Consider the following 26,192-nt stretch of genomic DNA (forward strand, 5'->3'; position numbering starts at 1 on the left):
TATCTGTCTCTACCACCGCCCTGGCAGCACGTCTCTGGCGCCCATTACACTCTGTGTAAAAAGATTGCCCCACATAACATATCATATCTATATACTTTTAAAACTATGTGTATGTGTGTGTGGGTGCCTTTGAAACGTATCTCCTCGAAAACCAGACGCATAAATGTGGAGATTTTTACAATTTTCGGTAGGGATTTAGCTTATGAGTTCAGAAATCCACTCCTTGGTCAATTATTTCCCCAAATTTTGAATAAAATTGTTCACAAAACTCAATTTTTGAAATATAAACACCGCTCACCAGCTGCTGACATCGCATTGCCCACATGACCACCAATCCAGGCCCACCTGCGTCCTGTCATGTCCTTTTTGTGCCCCCCCCCCCCCCATTGACCCCCCCCCCCCCCCATGATTTTTTGCCCTGTGGATTAAAGGCGCAGAAGAATGGAGTGATTTAAGTAGGACTTGAAAGACAATTTTTTCAGGAGGATCGAGAAAGTTCTGCAGAACAAAGATTCTACAGCTGCGTTCCGCTATAGCTTCTTTAGAAACATAGAAATTAGGTGCAGGAGTAGGCCATTCGGCCCTTCGAGCCTGCACCGCCATTCAATATGATCATGGCTGATCATCCAACTCAGTATCCCGTACCTGCCTTCTCTCCATACCCCCTGATTCCCTTAGCCACAAGGGCCACATCTAACTCCCTCTTAAATATAAGAGGGAGTTAGATGTGTTCTACAGATCTCGGTGCAGCGACTCCTCACGCTCTGAACTTCTCCTCATAAGTTCCGCTGAACTTTCTCCTCACAACCGGCGCAGCTCATCCCAGCTGTGGTTTTTCGGAGTCAGAAGCCGGTGCTTCTTTGCTGTGAACGCTCGCTCCTGGGCAAACGCATCTGGCCTTAGCGGCTTTAAAGGGCTATTGTCAGCTGGCGGTTATCAATGGCTGCTGGGGTCGCGAGGCCGAGTTATGCCACCCCCCCCCCCCCCCCCCCCCCCGATGCGCGCTGACATTTGGCTCTCTGACTCCTCCCTGTTCTGTGTTCCTCTCTGTGAACGAGCAAGCTCTGCAGATCCGGAGGACAGGTGAGATCCTGGGGAGGTGAAGAGGGGAAGTGGAGGAATTGAGGGAGAGGAGGGAGTCGGGAGGGAGAGGGGGGAATGGGGGAGATGAGGAGGGAGAATGTGGGAATTGAGAGAGGAATGGGGTGATAGGGAGTGCGGGGGATAGATGGACTGCCCCCACACCCCTCCCCCCCCACTCTTCCCCCTCTCCCCTACCCCATCTCCCCCTCCCTCCCATTCTTCCCCCCCTCCCTCCACTCTCTTCCGCCTCTCTACCCTACCCCCATCTCTCCCTCCTGCCTTCCCCCCCCCCCTCTCCCTCACCTCTCACTCACCCCCTCCTCCTCCAACCCAACCCCCCTATCCCCCTCCCACCCACCCCCCTCCCTCTCCTCCCCCCTGTCTCTTGCCCTTCTGCTCTGTCTCTCCCCTCTCTCTCACCCATCTCTCTCTCCCCCCCCCTCCCCTCCTCTCACTCTCCCCCTTCCCTCTCTCTCCCCTCCCATCTTTCTCACCCTCCTTCCCCCCTCATCCACCCACCCTCTCCCCCTCCCTTCCACCCCCTTCTCCCTCTGTCTCTTGCCCTTCTGTCTCTGCCCCTTTCTCTCTGTCTCTCCCCATTCTCTTTCTGCCCTCACTCTCTATCCCCCACCTCTAGACGCGCCTGCGAGCTGTGGGTTATGCGTCAGTGGATAGGGCGGTTATGGGGTAAAATGAGCAAACTAACATTAATATATCAAGGGGGTAGTTAGCGTGTGTGCGGGGAGGAGGTGGTTAGTGTGTGTGTGTGACGCAGCATGCCACCCCCCCCCCCCCCCCCCCCCCAGTTGAGGGAACAGACCCAACGGGTCTGCACTTGGTCTAGTCTCCTTTATATTTTGCCCTTTCACCTGAAAGCTACGCCCTCTAGTCTTTGACATTTTCACCCTGGAGGAAAAGGTTCTGACTCTCTACCCTATCTACACCCTATCTCATAATTTTATATAATTCCATCAGGTCTCTCTTCAACCTCTCGTCTGCCAAAACAAAAATGCTAGTTTATCCAACCTTCTTTATCGCTAATACCCTCTAAATCTACCCGCTAAATCGCTAATACCCTCTACTGCAGGCAGCATTCAGGTAAAGACTCTTCTGCACCCAAAGCTTCTATACCCTTACTGTAATAGGACACAGGAACTGTATGCAATACTCCAAATATGGACAAGCTAAAGGCCTATAAAGATGTATCATGACTTCTTGATTATTTTACTCAATAGAAACATAGAAAATAGGTGCACCAACCAGTGAAAACAAACATATTACATGCCTTCTTGACCGCTATTTCTTTGTGCTGCTAGTTTCAGAGAGCTGGACTAACTAAGTGGGTCAGGTAGCATCTGTGGAGAAAGCCTGATCCGCTGAGTTACTCCAGCATTTTACGTCTATCTTTGGAGTAAGTCCAGCATCTGCAGCTCCTTCCTACACTTTCAGAGAGCTATGGACTTGTACCTCAAGATCCTGCTACATTTATATCGTTAACTGTTAGCTATTAACTATATATTTTCCTCTAATATTTAACCTCCCAAAGTGCACTGCATCACATGCTCAGATTAAACTCTATCTGCCATTTCTCCATCATTTGTGTACCTGATCTATACCCCACTGTAGAATTTGGCAGCCTTCCTCACAGTCTGCAAATGTACTAGCCAGACACAGCTGCAATGCCATCTTTGAATTCTCTGACTTTACCACCAGCATTGGACAAATAATGGGTAATAACAAGTCAAAGTACAGGATAGAGATCAGTTGAGCAGTGGTAGAACAATGATCTTGCTCAAAACATTAGCAAGTATATAGTTAGGTTGTCATTAAGTTGAAAAGGGTGCAAAAGCGATTCACTAGGATATTACCAGGGCTTGCAGGCTTGAATTAAAGAGAGAGGTTGGATAGGCTGAGGTTTTATTTATTTTGTGCATGGAGGCCGGGGGTTGATATTGTTGAGGTGTGCAAGCATGGATAAGGTGAATGTTCAGTTTTTTTTGCCCATGGTAGAGGATTTAAAAACAAGAGTGCATAGAATTAAGGTGAGAATGGAGTGATTTAAGAGGGACTTGATGGACAATTTTTTCACTCGGAGGGTAGTCTGTATCTGGAATGAGCTGTTAAAAGAACCTATAGAAGTGGATAAAATTACGATTAAAAAAAAAAAAGCATTTGGAGTAGATGGGTTTAGAGGGATATGGGCCACATGCAGGCACACAGGACTAGTCCAATATGCCAACTTGGCAGCTCTGAGTCTAAGATCAAGGAACTGATTATTCAATTCAGAAAGGGAAAGGCGAGGGACAATGCACCTGTCTTCATTGATGGGGCGGCTGTGGAGAGAGCTAAACGGTTTCAAGTTCCTGAGTGTGCACATCTTTGATGATCTGTGCTGGCCCCAGCAAAATGATGCAATCATTAAGATAGCTCATCAACGCCTCTACTTCCTCCGAGGTTGAAAGGAGATTCTGCAAGTCCAGACTATTTTATTGGACTTCTACAGGCGCACAATAGAGAGCACACTGACTTGTTGCATTGTGGTCTCGTTCAATAATTTGAATGCTCACAAATGAAGGAAGCTGTTGAAAGTGATCCATCATTCCACCGGGTGGCGCCATACGATGGCAGCCTCATCAACAGTCTGTCTTGTCCTTTTCTTCTTTTGTTTTTTTAGTCTGGTGTTAAATGTATGTTTTAATGTATCTTTAGTTTTGTATTATGTGGGGCGATGAGGGAAACTTTTTTTATCTCTTTCCTCGACGAAGCCTGCGGACGTAACATAACGGAGATGCAACTTTTTCCTTATGGTATCTCTGTCCGCACGCACTGCAGCCTAACGTCGTGGAGCTGACGGTCCCTTTGCTGGAGATCAACTTTGGAAGCTCCAACTTCGGGAGCCTGCGGACGTAACATAATGGAGCTCGTGATCCCTTTGTGGAATTGACTCACTTCGGTTAGAGCTCCAACCAGGGATAAAGTGCGTTGAACCTTTGAAACGCCCCAAGTCACCTGGATTCGGATGGAGATCGCCCCCTATTGGGCATCGCCCCATCTTCTAAGATGGAAAGACTGCCCCGACCGCGTGGGAAACGAATCAGGGACACACGCCTGCAAGGCAAGATTGGAATAATATTCGCCCCGATTATTACAGGACATTGCATCACACGTGCGCTGTTGTGGATGTTTAGCTTGCGAATTTTATGTAGTGCATGGTCCAGATTTGGTGTAAAGTCCCTTTGAAAGGATGAGATCCCACCACAGTCCCTTAGAGAAGATCCTTTGGCGATTGTACCCGATCTAAGCCACATGAGTTATACAGGGAGACATTGCCCGTCCTTCACCTTGCTCCAATTCTTGATCTTCCATAAGCTCTGCACAGATCAGTCAATCAGCTGACAGTCAGAACTTCTGGTGGGCAAAGCTCAAGCTTGTCATAGTCAGAACATAAAATTAATTGTTAACTATTAACCACAATGCTACACACTAAGGGACCACTACGTAGGCTGTTTAGATATTGTTGTTGGCATGGCTAGTACATTAGTTCGATAAGAGCAGAATCTAACATAAGCCAAAGCCATAATGGGCTTTGTGACTGTCCCAGGAGATATCTGTGCTCGGTAAATTGGCTGGATGGCAGAAGTGATAAAATGAGAGGCAGTAAAGGGCACTTTTTTATAAATACTGGTAAGGCTGCCAGTTAGAATGAATAAAATAGATTAATACTAGTGGAGTTGAGAGCTGCAAGAGCAGATACTGGGCATAACATGGGGCTGCACGGATGGCATGGCAGCCAATGAGAGGCAGTAAGGGCACTTTTAAGTTTGCACAACAAACGCGATGATTGGCTGCCAGGACGGAGGGCTCCGAGTCGGTGCGGGGGCTCGCACGTGAAGAGGCCATGTGATGTAGGATTGAAGTAGCTTTCATAGCCAAATTTGTGGATGATACGAAAATATGTGGAGGTAGTGTAGAGAAAGCAGGGACTCTGCAGAAGGACTTGGACAGGTTGGGAGAGTGAGCAGAGAATTGGCAGATGGAATACAGTGTAGCAAAGTGTGGACTCATTCATTTTGGTAGTTGGAATAAAGGCGTAGACAATTTTCTAAATGGGGAGAGAATCCAGAATTCGGAGGTGCAAAGGGACTTGGAAGTGCTGGTGCAGGATTCCCAAAAAGTTAATCTGCAAGTTGAATTGGTAGTAAAGACAGCAAACTCAATACTAGGATTTATTTCAAGAGGGCTTGTACACAAAAACAGGGATGTAATGCTGAGGCTCTATTAGGCACTGGTAAGGCCGCATTTAGAATATTGTGAGTAATGTTGGGCACCATATCTGAGGAAGGATGTGTAAGAAGGAACTGTAGCTGCTGGTTTAAACCGAAGATAGACACAAAAAGCGGGTGTAACAGCGGGACAGGCAGCATCTCTGGGGAAAAGGTCAAAAAACTGGACTAACAGCGGGACAGGCAGCATCTCTGGAGAGAAGGATTAAAAGCTGGAGTAACTCAGTGGGACAGGCAGCTTCTCTGGAGAGAAGGACAACAAGCTGGAGTAACCTCTTGTAAACCTCCTCTGGAGAGGGTCCAGAGGAGATTTACAAGAATGCTCCCATGAATGAGTAGAATCAGAATCAGAAACACACTTTATTCGCCAAGTATGTTTTGCAACATACGAGGAATTTCATTGGCCAGGTCAGTCATACAATTAAAAGCAACAGCTCACTCAAAAACACATTTTAATATGAACATCCACCACAGTGACTCCTACAATCCCTCACTGTGATGGAAGATGAAATAAAGTTCAAGTCCCTTATAGAAACTTACAAAATTCTTAAGGGGTTGGACAGGCTAGATGCAGGAAGATTGTTCCCGATGTTGGGGAAGTCCAGAACAAGGGGTCGCAGTTTAAGGATAAGGGGGAAATCTTTTAGGACTGAGATGAGGAAATAAAATTTCACACAGAGAGTGGTGAATCTCTGGAATTCTCTGCCACAGAAGGTAGTTGAGGCCAGTTCATTGGCTATATTTAAGAGGGAGTTAGATGTGGCCCTTGTGGCTAAAGGGATCAGGGGGTATGGAAAGAAGGCAGGTACAGGATACTGAGTTGGATGATCAGCCATGATCATATTGAACGGCGGTGCAGGCTCGAAGGGCCGAATGGCCTACTCCTGCACCTATTTTCTATGTTTCCCTTAGTACTTCCTCGGTCGTGGGCTTTGAGCCCTCGTTGACGGGACGATCTTGACTCCCGTAGCCGGCGCCGTTTGGGCCTTCCGCATCGAGGCGATCAGCTCCCGCATCGGGGGGGGGGGATGTCAGCTCCCTCGCGCCGGGCGATCGAGCCTCGCGTCCGGGTTGGTCGAGCCTTCCGCGACGTTGGAGTTTCCCGAACTTCTGAATTCTCTGGGGTGGAACCCTCTCCAAGACAGACGTGAAGATCACCGATTGACCTGTTTTTACAAAATGTTAAATGGTCAGCTCGACATAGATTACAAGACCTACACTAAACCCAAACCAATTAGGGGCAGACGAGGGCATTCGATCCAATTTGTGATCCCAGCTACAAAGACAGATATATACAGCAATTCGTTCTTCCCCCGCACAATTAAAACATGGAATAATCTCCACCCAACTATAGTTACTCAACCGGATGCAACTATATTTAAAGTAGCTCTTTCTTCCCAAAAACCCTTTCTGGCTTAAGCCCTCCCTTCACCACCTCCAGATTAAATTGCATTTGGAATATTTTGGAGGACCAAGAAACCAAGAACCAAGACTAGCCTCTCCCGACTGCGAGCTTGATGGTAAGTCCGTGGTGGGAGCAATCCCAGGCAAGGGATCAGCTCTGATGTTAAGTATGCGCCCCGCAATAGGGCTCAAAGTCAGTCCAAGGAGGCTTCCAGCTCCATCGATGTTGAGAGAGAGTGTGATCCGAAAATTAATCACATCTCCCCCAAGGTACAAACTTGAAAAAACATTTCCCCCTCCCCCCTCCCCCCCATAAAACAAACCGAAGAACATTAAAACAAACTTTTAACACAGTAATAAATAACAAAAAGAATGAAAAAACGAACAGACTGCCGGCAGGGCAGCCAGCGCCCCAGGTTAACCTATGATGAGCGTTTGTCAGCACTGGGCCTTTACTCGCTGGAGTTTAGAAGAATGAGGGGGGACCTCATTGAAACCTACAGAACAGAGAAGGGCTTGAATAGAGTGGATGTGGAGCGGATGTTTCCACTAGTGGGAGAGTAGGGACGAGTTCATATCCTCAGAATTAAAGGACATTCTTTTAGGAAGGAGATGAGAAATGTCTTTGGTCAGAGGGTGGTGAATCTGGAATTCATTGCCACAGAAGGCTGTGGAGGCCGTCAGTGGATATTTTTAAGGCAGAAATAGATAGATTCTTGATTAGTACAGGTGGCAAAGGTTATGGGTAGAAGGCAGGAAATTGGGGTTAGGAGGGAGAGATAGATCAGCCATGATTGAATGGTGGAGTAGACTTGATAGGCCGAATGGCCTAATTCTACTACTATCATGACTTTATTTAGATCTTTCATTATTCGATAAGTTTCAATGAGGTCGTCCCTCATCCTTTTAAACTCGAGCACGTAGAGACCCAGTGCTGTCAAACACTTAGCAAAGATACATTATTATAGAATTGTATTAATCCCAGGAGGTAAATTAGTCTGCCAACAGTCATAAAACACAAGATATATGAAATTAAAGTGACGAGTGGAAAGGATTGGGGATCCGCAACGGTTGGGAAGGGGAGCGGGGAGAAAGTCGGTCCACCTCACAGCAGAAGGGGGTTGTACAGTTTGATAGCTGCAGGGAAAATGGATCTCCTTTGGCGTTCTGTACTGCATCTTCGTGGAACCTCCCATGAATAATAACTCCGCCCCCAGCCTTCCTGATGAGCTTGTTAATCCTGTTGCCATCTGCAAAGAAGATGGCACTGGCCACCACCAATTGGTGATCTTCTGACGTCTGCCTGTGTGAGTGAGATAATAATACCATCAGGGGCTGTGGTGGCCTGGCATGGCACATCAATGTTCTCCCTGTCAAAGTGTGCAAAAAATGCATTGAACAGTCTGGGAGTGATAGAAACATAGAAACATAGAAATTAGGTGCAGGAGTAGGCCATTCGGCCCTTCGAGCCTGCACCGCCATTCAATATGATCACGGCTGATCATCCAACTCAGTATCCCGTACCTGCCTTCTCTCCATACCCCCTGATCCCCTTAGCCACAAGGGCCACATCTAACTCCCTCTTAAATATAGCCAATGAACTGGCCTCAACTACCCTCTGTGGCAGAGAGTTCCAGAGATTCACCATTCTCTGTGTGAAAAAAGTTCTTCTCATCTCGGTTTTAAAGGATTTCCCCCTAATCCTTAAGGGAGTTTATGGGAGTGATGCTTTGCTGCTGGTTGAGCTGCCCCCTGGTTTTGCCCTATAGTAAGTGATGGCGTGTAAGCCCAGCCACAGCTGCCAAACGACTCTCATCCACCAGTTTAGAGCACAATTCCCTTTTAACCCTTTTGCTGGTCTTAACATATCTGGACCTCTTGTAGGAATCTGCATCGACAGACCCCAGATCTCATGAATATATGAGAAATATATGAAGTCACAGAGTGGTCTTCAAACCAAGAAGAGCTAATCCTTTAGAAACTCTCAAGTATAGTAAAGCTCCATTAATCCAGAAGTCTTGGATTTTTGGAGGTGCTGGGTGAAAGATTACCTGGAATATTGGATATCATTCTATTTAATCTTCCAATACTTTTTTTAAAATTCGCAGTGCATATGGTATGATACATTTTCTCGGGAACAAGAGTAATTTTCTACTGGTATTGGTTTATAATTGGCATGTGTACCGAGATAGTGTAAAAAACATTGTCTGCGTGCTATCCAGTCAAATCATACCATACATGAGCACAATGTAGTCATACACAAGTACAACAGGTAGTGCAACGAGGAGGGGGGGGGGAATCGGGATTACACCCTAGTTTATGGGAGTGGTCTTTTAACATCAGGGATTTGGAAAATTGGTTCCTTGGTAAGTTTAAAGGCAGTGTAGAAACTGGGGCTTTGAGGAACATAAAGGGAGGCCAGGAACCAAGACTTCGCAGTAAGCTAAATAGAGATGTAGGAACAAGGAGCTGCAGGTGCTGGTTTACAAAAAAAGACACTAAAGTGCTGGAAGAACTCAGCAGGTCCGGCAACATCTCTGGAGAACATGGATAGGTAATGTTTCAGGTTGGGTCAAAGCGTCACCTAACCATCCACGTTCCCTAGAGTTGCTGCCAGAGTTGAGTTACAACAGCAATTTGTGTCTTTTTTAAGCTAAAGGGAGTTTGGGAACTGAGGCTGGTGCGCTCTGCCCAAGACCACAAAGACATTGAAGATAGTTTTAGATGTAGCTCAGTCCATCACACAGACCAGACATCTAGCAGAGGAACCGAAGCTTGAAAGTGTGCAGCACCAGACTCACGAACAACGTCTTCCTCTCTTATCTGACTTCTGAAAGGTCTTTCCATAAGCCAGGGTACAGTTTGATTCATTTCTTCCCCTTTGTGGACATTGGACTCTGTCTGTGGAACTGATGTGCCACAATGCCGAGAACTACATACAAACTATACTCTTTCTATATTCTGTATCTTCCTTTCGCATTATCTATCGGACTTGCGTTTGACGTGATTGTATTAATGTATGTTTTCTCTAATCTATTTGGATAGCATGCAAAACAAAGAATTTCACTGTTCCTTAGTACACGTTAACAATTAAAATAAACCTAAACTTAAAGATGTAGAACTATGGGGACTTCTGAACACTCAGACGGCAAATTATAAGAATTTTGGTTTATAAGTTCATAAATTGTTTCATAAGTTGTCATAAGATTTTGTCATGTTGCATCATTCCTGCTTGTATACTGACTACAGATGTGAAAATTATACAATGTTTATCCCAGTTACATTGAGGCTAACATAAAAGCTATTGTGATATTTTCTTATATGCAAAAATCTGTTTCTGAACTATTCTGACTAGTCAGTAAAAGGCTGAATTGCATGAACAGAAACTGTACGTTTACATGGATCTTGGGTGAAATGTATGAATATCAAATAAACAGTTGATAAATTAAATGATTAAATAAGATGCATCAGATGACCAGTACCAGGTTATATTACTATTTTAGCCATGACTATTTTTGCTATACTTTAAAAAAAAAAAAGGGCTTGAGTACCACTGATCTGAGTACTCGAAGATAAATGGATTTTAAAGAAAATTGGACAGACAGATGCAGATTCAACAATTTAATGGATTCAACATAATTAACACAGTAACAAATAATTATATTTGGGTTTCTTTTAGGTGTCAAAGGGGACTTGGGTTTCATCAGTACCTGAAATCAGCAGCTACGTTTCACAAGGGCAAAAATGAAAAAAATCATTGTTGGAATTGGAGGGCAAGTATCAATAAATTTGGGTTACAGTTGTGGAAGTTATTCCTGTTCTCAAGGAAATAATACATACACATTGGAGAACATTGCTAGGTCACTTTTCAGGTTGGGACCCTTCTTCAGATTCAAGAAGGGTCCCGACCCAAAGCGTCACCTATTCTTTTACCCCAGAGATGCTGCCTGACCAACTGAGTTACTTCATTTTGTGTCTATTCTTGGTGAACCAGAATCTGCAGTTCCTTGTTTCTCTATCTATATATATTGTTGAGTCTACTTTACATCATTTTGTTCCGATTCTTTACATCAGATTGAGAACAAATTTAGATGTTATTTTCATACCTGGATGTATTCTCAAGAATTCCCCTGGGATTGGTACTGATTAGCTTACACTTCAGTTTTATTAGAATATACTAGACCAAGTGCAGACCCCCAACTGGGTCTGTTCCCCCAACGGGAGGGGGGGAGGCGGGAGGGGGGGGGGGGGGGGGCCGGGGGGGGGGGCCGGGCGCTGCCGATGCCCGACGGGGGGGGAGGGTGGGTGCTGGAGCTGGAGTGAGAGCCGGAGCTTGGGATGGGGCCGTGCCCAGGGCCGAAAAAAGAAGCCGCCACTGGAGCACAGGCTGCAGCCGAGCTGACTGCTGGAGTCTACAGCCAAGGCCGGGCTGAGTACGAGAACCAGGCCAAGTTCCAGGCCCTGCCGCTGCTCTATAACCTGGGTAGTTCCAGGGGCAGGGAATGGGAGGAGGATGAGAGAAATGAGGTGGAGGCAGGTGAGGTGGGGAGTGGGGTGGTAGAGGGAGATGGGGGGGGGGGGGGGGGGGGGGGGGGGGGAGGGAGGGAGATGCCCTCCCACCCTCTGCACCACCCTCCCTCTCTACCCTCCCTCCCCCTCTCTACCCTCACTCCTACCCTCTCTACTGCTCTCCCTCTCTACCCTCCCTCCCCCTCTCTACCCTCTCCCCCCTCTACCTATCTACCCTCACACCCACCCTCTCTACCGCCTCCCCCTCTACCCCCCTCCCGCTCTACTCCATCCCTCTCCTTCTCTACCCCTCTCCCTCTCTACACTCCCTCCCTCTCCATCTACCCCCTCCCTCTCTCTCTGGCCCCTCCCTCTCTGCCCTCTCCCTCTTTACCACCCCTCCCCCTCTACCACCCCTCCCTCTTACCACCCCTCCCTCTCTACCACCCCTCCCTCTCTACCACCCCTCCCTCTCTACCACCCCTCCCTTTCTACCACCTTCCCTCTCTAGGTATTGAAGAGGGAGGGTGAAGAGGAGGAGGAGGAGGAGGGAGTGCTGGAGAATGAGAAATGAGCCACGCCTACGCTGTTGGGTGCTATGCTTGAATGGTTCAATATTGCGTTGGGGGAATGGCTTGCGTTATTATTAAAATGAATCTTGCGTTATATTACTAAAACTCTCATCTTGTTTGTTATTATGTCTGTGTCTGTCCATGTGCTCCGGAACTACACCAAAACAGTACATGATAGCGTTTCGGCCCACCTTACTCACCATTGTCCTGTGGTGTGTTTTATCAAAGTTTCATTCTGATTGATGGTATATTTTACGTTTTAAACTTCACAAAGTTTGAGAAAAATCACTTGAACGTGCACTGGCAGTTAGCAGGGTATGACATCACAATGGGATCTTATTTACATTTTAAAAAATTTACATTTTAAAAAACTCAGTTTTCAAAAACACAGCAGCTTGCACCTCACAATGACATCAAGGGGGGTAGGAAGGGGAGAGGGGTCATGGAGGGAGGGAGGGAGGGAGTGACTGAGGGTAAGGGAAAGGAGAGGGGTCATGGAGGGAGGGAGGGTGAGGGAGGGAGAGGGGGGGAGGGGGGGGGGAGAGGAGAGGAGGGAGAGGGGGAGGGGAGGAGGGAGAGAGGAGGGGAAAAAAAAGAGGGGGAGAGCATGCTGAGGGATGAGGGGGGAAATGAGCCGTGCCTGCACAGTTAGGGGCTATGGGTGAGTGGTGGAAAATTGCGTTGGGGGAACGGGTTGTGTTGGAATAGTTGAGTGGCGGAAACGGATTGCGTTGGGGGAACGGGTGAGTGGTGGAATATTGCGTTGGGGGAACGGAGCCCAACGAATATTTTACTAAAACAAACTTGTTTGATTGTCCGTATATATGCGTGCATGTGTTCCTGAAACCCGCCAAAATGGACACGATAGCGCTATAATTTTTGGCCCTCCTTACTCACCATTGTCCTGTGATGTAAATGAAACACTTTTTGTTCAAATTGATGGTATATTTTACAAGTTATTCACAAGTTATTCACATTTTCAACTTTACAAAAATCACTTTTCAAACCACTTTTCCACTTCCCTCAGCGGTGTTTAATGTCACAATGGGATCCCAAATTTTTTTTTTTTCAATTGCCATGTTTTTTTTCCTCATGGAGGGGTGGGATAGAGGGAAGGTTTCATTTTTTTTAAAAACATTGCAATTTTCATTGGGGGTGATATATGGGTGAGGGGTGGGGGCGCAGGGGGATAGAGAGGAGGGGCGTATCGAGGGAGAGGAAAGTGGTGGAGGCGAGGAGGAAGCTTGGGGAAGGGGGGGACAGAGGGAGAGGATGGGGGGTGTGGGGGGGGTAGGGATTGGGGGATAGAGGGGAGAGGAGGGCATTGGGGGAGGTGAGGGAGAGTAGGGGGTCAGATAGGGGGGGTGAGGGGGGGATAGAAGGAGAGGAGGGGGTTGGGAGGGGAGAGGGGTTATCGAAGAAAGGGAGGGTGACTGAGGGTAGGGGAAAAGGAGAGGGAGGGAGTGGTGAGGGAGGGAGTGCTGGGGATGAGGGGGAATGGAGGAGGATAGGGATTGAAAGAGGGATGGCAAGGTAATGGAGGAGGGGAGGGGGTTGAGGGAGGAGGTGAGGGGAGGAAGCAGAAGAAGGTTGGTGGAGGATGGGGAGAGGGAAGATAATGGAGGAGGGGAATAGGGGACTGAAGAGAGGGAGTGAGATGCGTTCATATTGATCTTATATTTTACAGGTTATTGCCATTTTTAACTTTTAAAACGTCGCAGTCGCGCACCCACTTGCTGGCCGCGCCTGCGCAGTTGGAGGAGGGTTGCCGTGACTCGATCACAACGGTGATCTCTGGCGTCACAACGGGAACCTGTCGGCCGTGCCTGCGCAGTTGGTGGCTATGGGTCAGTGGTGAAATATTGCCTTAGGGGTCCGAACCCAAGGGGTCAAAAGAAAATTGCCCTGTTTTTGTTTTGCGATTACTTGCTCACAACGGGGACCCAACGGCTCCACGGGTATTTAAAACTATAATAACTTAAAACAGCGCCCCCATTCGCGCATGCGCAGTTGGGGGAGGGTTCCCCTGTGCCTCACAACGGTGATCTCTGGCGTTACAATGGCAACCTCTCAGCCACGCCTACGCAGTTGGGCCCCTTCTAGATTTTCAGATCACCATCGTTTTTTCCCTTTCGCCTGTACTTGCCTGGCCCCACAACGGTTCCATGGGTAAGTTTCCAACTATTTTACAAACACCTTAATGGGTCCTTGCTTCAATATATTAATTTAAACTTAATTTCAACCAACAAAGGCACAACTTTGAACGCGACAGCCGTGCATGCGCAGTTTGGTGGAATATTGCGTTGGGGGAGCATGCCCAACGATAGCGCAACAATTTTAGGGACGCCTTACCATTCGCCTGGGGTGCGTTGTATCAAGGTTCGTTCGATATGACAAGTAATTCCCTCAATAAACTTTAATTTACTCAATTTTTTAATCTAATACTTCCGTGTTCACTTGACTGGGATCACAAAGGGCACCCAAAGGGTCCTCAGACGCAGCTGCACAGTTGGGGGAGGGTAGCCTTTGCCGATTTTTAGATTGCCATTTTTATCTAATTCCCATTGGCTCCACGGGTCGTATCGGTTTGAACCAGGAATACAGGTATCTACTAATGGTCATAAGACTTTTTCTGAAGACAGAACCTGTTATGTGCATTTGCTAATTTTTCCATGGGAATATTCCAGAATTGTATAAGCATAGGTAGATTATTTTTATATTAATTTATATCATTAGTTGTCGGTTGGAAAGAAGCACCAAAGATGGCAGATTTAATTTTTACATACGTTGTGAATGTTTTAATCTGAAATGTTTTATGGCATCACAATGGGGATAGATTTTAATTAACCACTTGCCGGGCCCATCGGCCGCGTCACAATTGAAAATGGAACCGGGCCCACCAACCCTCCCACAACTGTGCACTCGCAGATACCGGGTCCGGCCACCCTCCCCCAACTGCACAGGCGCAGCTGACGGAATGAGATTGTCATTTTCAGGTCGCCTTTTTGATGTAATACTTCAGTGTAATGGGGACCCAACTGGCCCACGGGTTGTCTCGTGTGCTCTAATTTTGCACACTGATCTCGTATGGGACCTTGTCAAAGGCTTTTTGAAAGTCCAGATACACCACATCCACTGGCTCTCCCTTATTCATCCTAATTGTTCCATACTCAAAAAATGTCAGAAGATTAGTCAAGCATGGTTTCCCCATCATTAATCCATGCCGACTTTAACCGATCTTATCACTGCTTTCCAAATGCGCTGCTCTGACGTCTTTAACAATCGACTCGAGCATCCTCCCCACTACCAATGTAAAGCTAACTGTTCTATAATTCCCTGTTTTCTCTCTCCTTAAAAAGTGGGGTTACATTGGCTACCCTCCAGTCCACAGGAACTGATCCAGAGTCGAGAGAACATTGGAAAATGGTCATCAATGCATCCACAATTTCTCGGGCCACCTCATTGAGGACTTTGGGATGCAGACCATCAGTTTACCAAACAACATTTCCTGACTAATGTGGATTTCTTTCAGTTCCTCCCTCCCACTAGATCCTCAGTTCCCTAGTATTTCTGGGAGATTGTGTCTTCCTTAGTGAAGACAGAACAAAAGTACTCGTTTAACTGTTCTGCCATTTCCTTGTTTCCCATTATACATTCACCTGTCTCTGACTGACTAGAGATTCCCGTGAATCAGTAAAGTAGTCACTTTTTGAGGAAACTTTGAGAACCTACATGAAGCGGTTTCTTTGTTTAACAGAAACCTCTTGCTATGGCAGTGCTCTGATTAGAATGGCTCCGGAGCTCAGTCACAAATGGCATCTGCATGCTGAATGAGATATGAAGTTACATCAACTATGATCTTGTTAAATGACATAACAAGTTAAAAGGATTTCTGCTACTCATATTTAATACATAGGAACGTCATTAGTTGTCTGTTAGTCCTCCAGTACTATTCACTTTTCAAAGTATTTTTATTAGTTCATTTGCTATTGGTCCTTAATATTTGGTGTATACATTTGATCCATTTGGACAAAACATTTGGTCCTTTAAAATTGATTAATTTATCCATTATCTCCCCATCTATTTTAATTGTCACCATATTCATTTTTTGATGGTGTACTTCAAAAAGATTTAAACTGCTACGCTGCACTTTATATAGTTGTAGTGAAAATTTTGTCTATATTCATGACATCTTGTCGGTGTAATCTTATTAGCATTATCACAAATATTCATACACATTTTTGATTTAATGTAACACCGCTGCCGGTGTTAATAATATCGGTGCCCAAGAAGAGTAAGGTGTCGTGCCTCAATGACTATCGACCAGTGGCACTAACGTCTGTGGTGATGAATTGCTTTGAGAGGTTGGTTATGGTGCACATCAACTCCTACCTCGACGAGAATCTCGACGAACTACAGGTCGCATACCGCCACAACGGGGGTGGAAGATTGCAAACTTCACGTGGTCCGCCCTCAAATAGAACAAGTTGTCCAACAACTTTAGGCTGTGCAGGACACACGAAAGAAGAAGAAGACCGCCACAACAGGTCAACGGTAGATGCCATTTCACTGGCTCTCTACTCCGCACTGGACCACTTGGCCAATAAAAACGCCTACGTCAGGCTGTAGTTTATAGACTACAGCACGCCGTTTAATACCATCATCCCTTCCAAGTTGGTTACGCGAGGAGGTGTGGTGATTAGGAGCTCCCGTCCAGACACAAGAACGAGTGTGTTTTATCATCTTTATGGAATTCGGAGGAGATACAGCGGTACCTTAAACATCTTTGTGTGTCGCTGCAACGCTGCAGAGACTTGTTTTAAAGTTTTTCTGCTTGTTTTGAGACAGCGAGAAGTCTTATCAATTGACTGCGTAGCTCCCACTACGGTGGCTGGCAACCTGCCAGGAAACTGTTTGCGTACCAAAAGAGGGGAGAAAAATCTTTCTTGACCTGTACAACTGTGTCCAGAACAACCCCCTTAGTGCCTCGTCAGGGCTGACCGGCCCGGTCTGGTTTTCGTGGGGTGTGGAAGGTTTTCTGCACCTGCACCATTTCGACCTTCTTTTGCGGCCTTGGAGCTTGGAGCTGATGACGAAGCCTCCTTTCTCTCGGCAAGACGGAGGGAGATAAGAGGCTTCCAACAACAAGACTGCAGGCAAGTCCCTTTTGTTGCTGTAGGAGCAGTGAAGAACAGCAGGGATTGCCTGGGAAGGTCAGCAGCTCGCCAGGGAACGCAGGAGAACCGAGATAATCAAGCGAAGAGGTGGTGACGCAGCAGTTTTTCGGGGGAGGTGCCATTATCAGCATTTGAGGCAACACCAATTTGCCTCCCTCTCTCGAACGGTTCCATTTGTTTTTGTCTTTGGACTTGGCCTCGTGCCATTTGGATTGTCTGTGTCTCAGGCTTTATATGTGATATGTTTTAAATTGTAGCATCTGCAGTGTTCTGGAGAAGCGGGGCCTTCCAGGAGTTATGCAAAGGCGGCTGCTTCAGCTGCTTTGGCTACTCCTCTTGGGGCCCGGTTCCCCATGAAGAACCTGCCTTTTGAGGTGCTACTTGCCCCCCAGATCAACCTGGAGGACTGCTCAGCTGCCGTAGCGATGGCGGCCAAGCCTGCAGGTGTCCTGTACGTGGGCAAAATGTTCAGGAAGGCCGTTCTCTTCCTTGAGTCTGTTGAGGGGGTCGTGAGTAAAGAGGTCGCAGTGGGGGGAATGTTTTTGCAAGTCGAGCCCATGGGGTCCATCGCGCAGCGGGTAGTCCTTTCCAACGTCCCGCCTTGCATTACAAACGAGGCCCTCCTTGCCCACCTTCACACCCTGGGGAAGGTACTCACGGACATCACCCCAATTTCCCAGGGGTTCCGCAGGAAGGAGCTGCGGCACGATCTTTCCCTCCGGCGCCAGCTGTCAATGATGCTGGACCAGGAGGAGGTAGTTGACGGGCGCTTCTGTGTCCAGCAGGATGGACGTGACTTTACCATCTTCTGGACATCGGAGCGCCCAAGGTGCCATGCCTGTAAGGAAGTGGGGCATATTCGGAGGAATTGCCCCAAATCCCGGGCGGGGGCCTCCTCCAACAGTGCCACTAACCCCCCTCTCCCCCCTGCTCCCACCCCCCATGTGGTTGAGGCAGCGAACCCTGGGGTTGCGCAGAGCGTGGGTGGGGAGGTTCAAAAGAAGGGGGGCAAGGTGGCAAAGAAGGTGAAGCAGCTGGGGAATAAAACCCCCAAGGACAAGAGCAATCCACCCATCCCGTCACCTCCCATTAGCGAGTCCGCAAGCCCCAAAATCCAGCCGGGGGCAGTGAGGATCGGGCGGGAGGAGGAGGAACCGCAGAAAAAGGTTGCTAAGGCGACCCCAGAATCTGTGAGCTCCTCCCCTGTGAAGAAAAGGAGGAATCTCTCTAGGGAGGAGCAGAAGGGGGACGAATTGGAATCCTCCACGGGGGAGGCAAGTACTATGTTGGAGGAAGACTCCCGCACTCTGGTTCGGGCACACATTGGTCCCACCAGCCACCTTTGCTGGGATCATCTAGAAGAAGTTGGTGGACTATTATCTAAATGGTGGCCGATTGGGAAAGGGGGAGATGCAGCGAGACCTGGGTGTCATGGTACACCAGTCATTGAAGGTAGGCATGCAGGTGCAGCAGGCAGTAAAGAAAGCAAATGGTATGTTAGCTTTCATTGCTAAAGGATTTGAGTATAGGAGCAGAGAGGTTCTACTGCAGTTGTACAGGGTCTTGGTGAGACCACACCCAGAGTATTGCGTACAGTTTTGGTCTCCAAATCTGAGGAAGGACATTATTGCCATAGAGGGAGTGCAGAGACGGTTCACCAGACTGATTCCTGGGATGTCAGGACTGTCTTATGAAGAAAGACTGGATAGACTTGGTTTATACTCTCTAGAATTTAGAAGATTGAGAGGGGATCTTATAGAGACTTACAAAATTCTTAAGGGGTTGGACAGGCTAGATGCAGGAAGATTGTTCCCGATGTTAGGGAAGTCCAGGACAAGGGGTCACAGCTTAAGGATAAAGGGGAAATCCTTTAAAACCGAGATGAGAAGAACTTTTTTCACACAGAGAGTGGTGAATCTCTGGAACTCTCTGCCACAGAGGGTAGTTGAGGCCAGTTCATTGGCTATATTTAAGAGGGAGTTAGATGTGGCCCTTTGTGGCTAAGGGGATCAGGGGGTATGGAGAGAAGGCAGGTACGGGATACTGAGTTGGATGATCAGCCATGATCATATTGAATGGCGGTGCAGGCTCGAAGGGCCGAATGGCCTACTCCTGCACCTAATTTCTATGTTTCTATGTTTCTTCTGGGACGACAAAAAGCACTGGGTCTCTCCAGCAGTCGTGAGTCTCCCGATCAAGGAGGGCGGACAGTAGCTGGTGTGCAATCGCACCAAGTTGGCGGCTCTCCACCTCAGGCCCTTGCAGAGATACCTGTACTCAGGGCATCCTCCCAGGTGGCACGTGCTGGCGACGCACTTTTTCCAATGGAGCTGATGCCTTCAAGGAGGTACGCGGATCCCGTTGGTAGGCTTCTGCCATGCTGTCCTGATGGGGATGGTAATCCATCCCGGGAGCCGGTCCCACACAATTTGAGCCGCCTTTCCTCGACACCCTTCATCTCCCTCTGAGACGCAGGGAGGCGTGTCCTGTTCAAGCTCCTCCTCCACACCCTGCACTTCCTTGCCCTGGTCCACCGTCCAGACACCGTGGCGGTCGGTGTTGCCTTCCGGTCGCGAGGGGGCCCCCCCAGTGGGGGCCCTCTACGCAGGGATTCTCCCCCTCTACACTGGGGACCTGGGGTGGAGGGTATTGCACCGCCTGCCACTTTTGCGGGCTGAAAGTCTGTGTACCACGTGTACATGGAATGCGTGAGGCTGCAGCCACTGTTTGAATACCTAAATGGGCTGCTCCTGGCTGCATTTTTCACCCACCATCCTCATCTTTGGACACCCTGTGCGTAGGGGAGAGGGTAGGGCTGAAGATTACCTGGTTGGGTTGCTCCTGGGCCTGGCCAAGCTGGCCATCTGCGAGTCAAGGCGCCAGGCGGTGGAGGGCTCTGCCCGAGCCGGCTGCCTGCCCCCTTTCCAGGGATACGTCCGTGCCCGGGTGGGATTAGAAAGGGAATACGCCCTGTCCATGGGCACCCTGAGGGAGTTCTGGGACCGCTGGGCCCCGCAGGGTGTTGAATGTATCCTCAATAAGGATTGTATCATAGTTGTATAGTAGTTTATTATGGATATATATGTTTGTGTTGTATTATGGTGGTGGGTTCTGGCTTGTTTTATTGTAGTGTAATTATTATTTTTTAATAATTTAATACATTTTTTGATTATAAAAAAAAAAGCTGGGTACCAAGCTCACGAACTGGGCCTCTGCGCATCCCTCTGTAATTGGATCCTTGACTTCCTCATCCACAGACCCCAGTCTGTTCGAATTGGAGGAACCACTTCATCCTCAGTAATAATTAGTACCGGAGCACCGCAAGGCTGTGTGCTCAGCCCCATGATTTACTCACTCTATACCCATGACTGCTATACCCAAGAACTCCATCATCAAGTTCACCGATGACACCACTGTGGTTGGATGAATCACAGATGGGGACGAGTCAGAGTATAGATGTGAGATTGAGCGACTGATCAAATGGTGCCAGCACAACAACCTGGCTCTCAACATCAGTAAGACCAAGGAACTGATTGTGGATTTTAGTAGGGGAAGGATGAGGACCCACAATCCTGTTTATATATGGTGGAGAGGGTCAATAACTTCAAATTCCTGGGCGTGCATATATCAGAAGATCTTTCCTGAACCCAGCACACCAATGCAATTGTAAAGAAGGCACATCAGCGACTCTACTTCCTGAGAAGATTACGGAGATTCGGCATGTCGAAGAGGATTCTCCTAAACTTCTACAGGTGCACGGTAGAGAGCATTCTGACTGGTTGCATCGAGGCCTGGTTCAGCAACTTGAACGTCCAGGAGTAAAAAATACTACAAAAAGTTGTGACCACTGCCCAGTCCATCACCGGCTTTGACCTCCCCACCGTCGAAGGGAACTATCGTAATCGCTGCCTCAAAAAGGCAGCCAAAATCATCAAAGACCCACACCATCTTGGCCACACACTTATCTCACCACTGACATCAGGAAGAAGGTACAGGTGCCTGAAGACTGTAATGTCCAGGTTTAGGAACAGCTACTTCCCCACAGCCATCAGGCTATTAAACACAACTTATAAGCTATGAGCTCTGAACTGCAAAAGACTATTATTATTTGTTATTTGCACTATATTTGTTATTTATTGAACTTTTTATTTTTTTTCCTGTTATGTACAACTAGATCAAGGGGGACCCGTTGGGTCCCGTCCCCTCAACGCGCGGGGGGGGGGGGGGGGTTCTGCGGCGTCACACACACACTAACCACCCCCCACACACACAGGGGGTGAGGGGAAGGGAAGGGAGGGGGAGAGGAGAGGGAGGGGGGAGGGGTGGAGGAAGGGCAGAGGCGGGAGGGGGGAAAGAGGAGGGGGGGAAGGGAGGGGGAGGGAGGGGGGGAGGGAGGGCAGAGGGGGTTGACGGGGGAGGGAGAGTGGGGGAAGGGTGTGAGGGGGGATGTGAGAGGTGCGGGGCACTGCAGACGGCACGACGGGCGAGTATTGACACAATCAGGGATTGCCTATGTTGACAGTTTGCAAGCAGGCGATCATCGAGTTGATGTATGTATCGCAAATTTTATCAACGGAGCGATCGACCTCCTGAATCGGGAGGGGTCAAAATAACTGAGTCGGGGTGGGGGGGGGGGGTAATGTAACTCGTCATCGACTTCAATCCAGAGCCTGGGGGGGGGTGGGGGGGCGGCTGCGCCACGTAACTCGCATTGAAAATTTTTTAATGAAAATAAAAACTGGTGGAAATACTCATCAGGTTAGACCACATCTGGTGAAAGGGAATCCGGTAATGTTTCAGCTCATTCATTTGTCAAAACTGGGATAATTTGTCACAATTGGGAAAGACACACATAAAAATTGTTGGGATGTATCTATGACGGTGAAATCAGGGGGAATGGAAGCAGTTAGGGAACATAAACATGGAAAGTACAGCACAGGAAAATGCCCCTCAGCCAACAATGTCTGTGCAGGATATAATACGAAGATAAACTAACCTCATCTGCCTACACATGATCCACACCCCTCGATAGCCTGCATATTCATGTGCCTATCCAAAAGCCCTATATAGGATACTATAGGATAAGTGCTTCCACTACCACCCCTGACTGTGCATTCCAGGTACACACTACCCTCACATCTCTTTTAAATCTTGCCCCTGTCACCTTAAAGCTATGCCCTGTAATATTTCATATTTCCACCTTGGAAAAGGGTTGTAACTCTACTCTTATCTAATCCATATCTTACCCTATTAACCTAACCAATCCAAGTCTGTTCAACCTCTCTTTGTAGCTAATATCCTTTAATCCAGGCATCATTCAGGTAAACCTAAAACATGATTATTAGCATCTCAAATGAGAAACCAAAAGATAAAAAGCCTTTAATATCGTTGTCGTGCATTGTAAATACTTTATACTATTTAATTTCAAATCTGTAATTTTTCCCATTCCTCTGCTTCAAAGAACACTAGTGAGCCTTACTGTCCTATTCTGAACCTATTTCCCAATGTTTATGTTAAAACTGTATTCTACATTTCTCTTTCCATAACATTTGCTGCAATATTATTGAATATTTTTAACAATCTCTCCTCTGGGGAGAAAAAGATATCTAGATTATCCCCAAGGGATTTATGAATGCAATAGTGTTCTTTTCAAATTATTTTGATGGAATATGCTGACACTGAGAACGTTGTACAAATAGAACATTGCTAACACCTTTTTACAAGTATAAATGTCATTCTCTGTCTTTAATTCAGCATGACAAATGGTGGAAAAACCACAATTGCATGCAGTCTCAAGAAAGCACTTCCAAACAGCTCTTTAATAAATCAAGATACATTTTTCAAGGTAAAATATATTCTACTCTAAATATTTTTATTGAATAATAATTGTAGATATTATTCCTGTATTTTAGTTCATTCAGCAATGTTTGCCATTGAAAATGAGTAACGTTTCAGTGCCCCATCCAAATGATATTGCTCAATATCATCTTTTTTTTCTCTTCTATTAACTTCTCAAAATAAATTCTAATGGCTATTTGAGGAATTGCAGGTTCATTATGTAACAATAATTAGCATTTTGGTAGACCATTTAACATGAAGACAAAATTGAAAGTTCATTCAGATCATTAGAAAGTGTCATTATACAGTATCTACAGTGCCCTCCATAATATTTGGGACAAAGACTCGTCATATATTTATTTGCCTCTGTACTCCACAATTTAAGATTTATAACAGAAAAAAAATCACATGTGGTTAAAGTGCACATTGTCAGAATTTATTAAAGGCCATTTTTATACGTTTTGGTGTCACCATGTAGAAATTACAGCTGTGTTAATACAACATGAGGACCAAAGTTGTGCCAATGAATGAAAGTCAAATAAGCCATTATGAGACTGAGAAACAACAATAAAACTGTTAGAGACATCAGCCAAACCTTAGGCTTACCAAAATCAATTGTTTGGAACATCATTAAGAAGAAAGAGAGCACTGGTGAGCTTACTAATTGCAAAGGGACTGGCAGGACAAGGAAGACCTCCACAGCTGATGACAGAAGAATTCTCTATAATAAAGAAAAATCTCCAAACACCTGTTCGACAGATCAGAAACACTGTTTAGGAGTCAGGTGTGGATTTGTCAGTGACCACTGTCTGCAGAAGACTTCATGAACAGAAATACAGAGGCTGCACTGCAAGATGCAAACCACTGGTTAGCTGCAAAATTAGGATGGCCAGGTTACAGTTTGCCAAGAAGTACTTAAAAGAACAACCACAGTTCTGGAAAAAGGTCTCGTGGACAGATGAGACGAAGATTAACTTACATCAGAGTGATGGCAAGAGCAAAGTATGGAGGAGAGAAGGAACTGCCCAAGATCCAAAGCATACCACCTCATCTGTGAAACACAGTGGCGTGGGTATTATGGCCTGGGCATGTATGGCTGCTGAAGATACTGGCTCACTTATCTTCATTGATAATACAACTGTTGATGGTAGTAACATAATGAATTCTGAAGTGTATAGACACATCCTGTCTGCTCAAGTTCAAACAAATGCCTCAAAACCCATTGGCCGGTGCTTCATTCTACAGCAGTCATGATTCCAAACATACTGCTAAAGTAACAAAGGAGTTTTTCCAAGCTAAAAAATGGTCAATTCTTGAGTGGCCAAGTCAATCACCCAATCTGAACTTAATTGAGCATGCCTGTTATATGCTGAAGAGAAAATTGAAGGGGACGAGCCACCAAAACAAGCAAAAAGCTAAAGATGGCTGTAATACAGTCCTGGCAGAGCATCACCAGAGAAGCAACTGATGATGTCCATGTATCGCAGAGCTCAGGCCGTCATTGCATGCAAAGGATATGCAACAAAATACTAAACATGACTACTTTCATTTACATGACATTGCTGCGTCCCAAAACATTATGGTGCCCTGAAATTTGCGGACGATGTATAAACACTGCTGCAATTTCTACATGGTGAAACTGAAATGTGTAAAAATGGCCTTTATTAAAATCTGACAATGTGCACTTTAACCACATATGATTTTTTCTATTACAAATTTTAAATTGTGGAGTACAGAGGCAAATAAATAAATGATGGGTCTTTGTCCCAAACATTATGGAAGGCACTGTATGCTGTAAATGGTGCTGTTAAAGGACTTCCACTGAAGGTGCTAATTAACACCAACTGCGTTGTCATACTTTTACTATTGTTGCAATCTGTTTAAGGGATTACATGAGTAACCATGTAAAGCTGACGGGAAGACCATATAACCATATAACCATATAACAATTACAGCACGGAAACAGGCCATCTCGACCCTTCTAGTCCGTGCCGAACACATAATCTCCCCTAGTCCCATATACCTGCGCTCAGACCATAACCCTCCATTCCCTTCCCATCCATATAACTATCCAATTTATTTTTAAATGATAAAAACGAACCTGCCTCCACCACCTTCACTGGAAGCTCATTCCACACAGCTACCACTCTCTGAGTAAAGAAGTTCCCCCTCATGTTACCCCTAAACTTCAGTCCCTTAATTCTCATGTCATGTCCCCTTGTTTGAATCTTCCCTACTCTCAGTGGGAAAAGCTTTTCCACGTCAACTCTGTCTATCCCTCTCATCATTTTAAAAACCTCTATCAAGTCCCCCCTTAACCTTCTGCGCTCCAAAGAATAAAGCCCTAACTTGTTCAACCTTTCTCTATAACTTAGTTGCTGAAACCCAGGCAACATTCTAGTAAATCTCCTCTGTACTCTCTCTATTTTGTTGACATCCTTCCTATAATTAGGCGACCAAAACTGTACACCATACTCCAGAATTGGCCTCACCAATGCCTTGTACAATTTTAACATTACATCCCAACTTCTATACTCAATGCTCTGATTTATAAAGGCCAGCACACCAAAAGCTTTCTTTACCACCCTATCTACATGAGATTCCACTTTCAGGGAACTGTGCACAGTTATTCCCAGATCCCTCTGTTCACCTACATTCTTCAATTCCCTACCATTTACCATGTACGTCCTATTTTGATTTGTCCTGCCAAGATGTAGCACCTCACACTTATCAGCATTAAACTCCATCTGCCATCTTTCAGCCCACTCTTCCAACTGGCATAAATCTCTCTGTAGACTTTGAAACTCTACTTCATTACCCGCAACCCCACCTATCTTAGTATCATCTGCATACTTACTAATCCAATTTACCACACCATCATCCAGATCATTGATGTACATGACAAACAACAGTGGACCCAACACAGATCCCTGTGGCACCCCACTCGTCACTGGCCTCCAACCTGACAAACAACCATCCACCATTACTCTCTGGGATCTCCCATTCAGCCACTGTTGAATCCATCTTGCTACTCCACCATTAATACCCAACCATTGAACCTTCTTAACCAACCTTCCATGAGGAACCTTGTCAAAGGCCTTACTGAAGTCCATATACACAACATCCACTGCGTTACCCTCATCAATTTCCCGTGTAACATCTTCAAAAAATTCAAGAAGATTAGTTAAACAAGACCTTCCAGGCACAAATCCATGTTGACTGTTCCTAATCAGACCCTGTTTATCCAGATGCTTATATATATAAGACAAATGCACAGTTGGGATCACGGAGACATGGCTTCAGGGTGACCAAGGCTGGGAGCTGAA

General features: G+C 46.5%; 1 protein-coding gene across 4 annotated transcripts in view; it reads left to right on the forward strand.

Moving 5' to 3' along the window:
* The first annotated feature begins 9,068 nt into the window (after window positions 1-9,068).
* LOC129695767 (nicotinamide riboside kinase 1-like) overlaps window positions 9,069-26,192 on the forward strand; it is a 50,265-nt gene continuing 33,141 nt past the window's right edge. The window contains exons 1-2 of one of the 4 annotated variants that reach the window (XR_008723223.1): window positions 9,069-10,543; window positions 22,783-22,873. Coding sequence is in view for 1 of the 4 variants with exons in the window: in XM_055633058.1 (XP_055489033.1) it covers window positions 10,515-10,543; window positions 22,783-22,873 (120 nt within the window). In the remaining 3 variants the exon portion in view is untranslated. Of the gene's footprint in view, window positions 10,544-22,782; window positions 22,874-26,192 lie in introns of those variants that run through there. The other 3 variants (XR_008723222.1, XM_055633058.1, XM_055633057.1) reach the window with 3 other exon arrangements.

Source organism: Leucoraja erinacea, chromosome 3, assembly GCF_028641065.1.
Source record: "Leucoraja erinacea ecotype New England chromosome 3, Leri_hhj_1, whole genome shotgun sequence".
Lineage (NCBI taxonomy): Eukaryota > Metazoa > Chordata > Chondrichthyes > Rajiformes > Rajidae > Leucoraja > Leucoraja erinaceus.